This window comes from Anabrus simplex, chromosome 1, assembly GCF_040414725.1.
Source record: "Anabrus simplex isolate iqAnaSimp1 chromosome 1, ASM4041472v1, whole genome shotgun sequence".
Taxonomy (NCBI): domain Eukaryota; kingdom Metazoa; phylum Arthropoda; class Insecta; order Orthoptera; family Tettigoniidae; genus Anabrus; species Anabrus simplex.
In genome coordinates this window covers 19,352,159-19,354,221 of record NC_090265.1, presented here as the reverse complement: position 1 = coordinate 19,354,221, position 2,063 = coordinate 19,352,159, and the positions used below count along the sequence as shown (strand labels likewise).

The 2,063-nt window shown below is 41.5% G+C and overlaps 1 protein-coding gene across 1 annotated transcript; it reads left to right on the top strand.

Annotated features, from left to right (window-relative positions):
* Window positions 1-929: 929 nt before the first annotated feature.
* On the top strand, window positions 930-1,553 carry LOC136859733 (craniofacial development protein 2-like; the record flags this gene model as incomplete). Its single annotated transcript, XM_067138713.2, has 1 exon — window positions 930-1,553. A coding segment is annotated over exon 1 (624 nt), but the record flags the coding sequence as incomplete, so codon positions are not given.
* Between the last annotated feature and the right edge of the window lie 510 nt (window positions 1,554-2,063).

Here is a 2,063-nt window from a genome sequence, read left to right as displayed (position 1 = left end):
AATTTTTCAGCAATTCGAGCATAAAACAAACTTACTGCTGACGTAAAAAATGCCCCTAGTTTAATAACCTTCAAAGGAAAGTCAAAGGAAAATCTATGGAATAGATACATCATAGGTCAATTACAAAGAGATAATGTTTAAAACAACCAACCGCCCCGCTTTATCAATCATCCTGTTGCACTGTTACTCACTGGTAGTACTAAATCGTTGAAGTATCTTAGTATATATAAGGAACTACAGCAAGGTATATTATTTTTTACACTTTCTGTATTGATGTCTCTATTATATCATTTTAAGTATCTGAGTTTGTAGACCCGCCGTTGAATATACCATTCATTGTACAATTCTTCTGTACGAGCCTTTGGCTCGTTGGAATTAATAATTTGAAATAAATATCTATCTAACTATAAGGAATAGTACCGTAACTTCCTCCGTAACTTTGCCGGTATTTCATATAGATATCCGTTCAAACTATCCCGAATGGTTCATGTTTGTGGGTTACTGTACTCACGTCCTAGTTTGTGAACAATGGACAACGGCTGAGTGACCTAGTAAGTGGCCCTGAGAGTCGGGATACCAGTGGCTAAGGAATGGGAATGGCCATCTCGGACATATTCTGAGTCATGGCCCTCCTTGTGCTCAGGCGGCTAGGACTATACAATCCACCGGTGGTCCATAACCGTTAGAGGAGAGATCCTCACTTGGTCTATGTGCAAGTAGGGTAATATCCTGCTTCCTGAATTTACCGAGCTCAGAACATTTTAAGCAAGCCTCGGAACTATGGGAGTAACGGAGTCAGGCTCCCATTTGACAGGCGAGGGACACCTTAGAAACAAATTGGCGAACAAAATGTAATTCGATGGGGAGCTATCAATATTAATGGGGCTTAAGGAAGAAAGAAAGTAGAACTGGCTGAGTTAGCAAAGATAATGCATCTGGATGTGCTAGGAGTAAGTGATTTTCGGGTAAGAGGAGATTACGAGGAAAAGATAGGAGATTATAAAGTGTACTTGACGGGTGTTAGAATGGGAAGGGCAGAGTCTGGGATAGGGCTCTTTATCAGGAATACCATTGCACGCAACATAGTTTCTGTTGGGCACGTAAATGAGCGAATTATGTGGGTAGATTTGGCAGTTGGAAGAATTAGGACTAGAATTGTGTCCGTGTATTCACCATGTGAGGGTGCAGATGAGGATGAAGTTGACAAGTTTTATGAAGCATTGAGTGACATCGTGGTCAGGGTCAACAGCAAGGATAGAATAGTGCTAATGGGCGATTTCAATGCGAGAGTTGGGCATAGAACCGAAGGATACAAAAGGGTGATTGGTAGATGTGGGGAAGATATGGAAGCTAATGGGAATGGGAAGGGTTTGCTGGACTTCTGTGCTAGTATGGGTTCTGCTCTTGCGAATACATCCTTCAAGCAGAAGGCTATTCACCTCTACACATGTGTGGCTAGGGGTACCACATCCATAATAGACTATATCTTAACAGACTTCGAATTCAGGAAATCTGTTAGGAATGTACGAGTTTTCCGGCGATTTTCCGATGATACAGACCACTATCTGATCTGCAGTGAACTAAGTATCTCTAGGCCTAGGGTAGAAAAAGTGAAATCTGTCTGCAAACGAATAAGGGGAGAAAATCTCCAGGACGAGGAAATTAGACAGATGTACATAAATATCATTAATGAGAAGTTTCGAACAGTAGACAGTAAGCAGGTTCAGGATATAGAAAGTGAATGGGTGGCATACAGGAATGCTGTAGGAGAAACAGCAAGGGAATGCCTAGGAACAACTGTGTGTAAAGATGGGAAAAGGCGAACATCTTGGTGGAATGATGAAGTGAGAGCAGCCTGTAAACGTAAAAAGAAGGCTTATCAGAAATGGCTCCAAACAATGGCCGAAGCAGACAGGGATTTGCATGTAGATGAAAGAAACACAGCGAAACAAATAGTTGTTGAATCCAAAAAGAAGTCATGGGAAGATTTTGGTAACAACCTGGAAAGGCTAGGTCAAGCAGCAGGGAGAACTTTCTGGACAGTAATTAAGAATCTTAGGAAG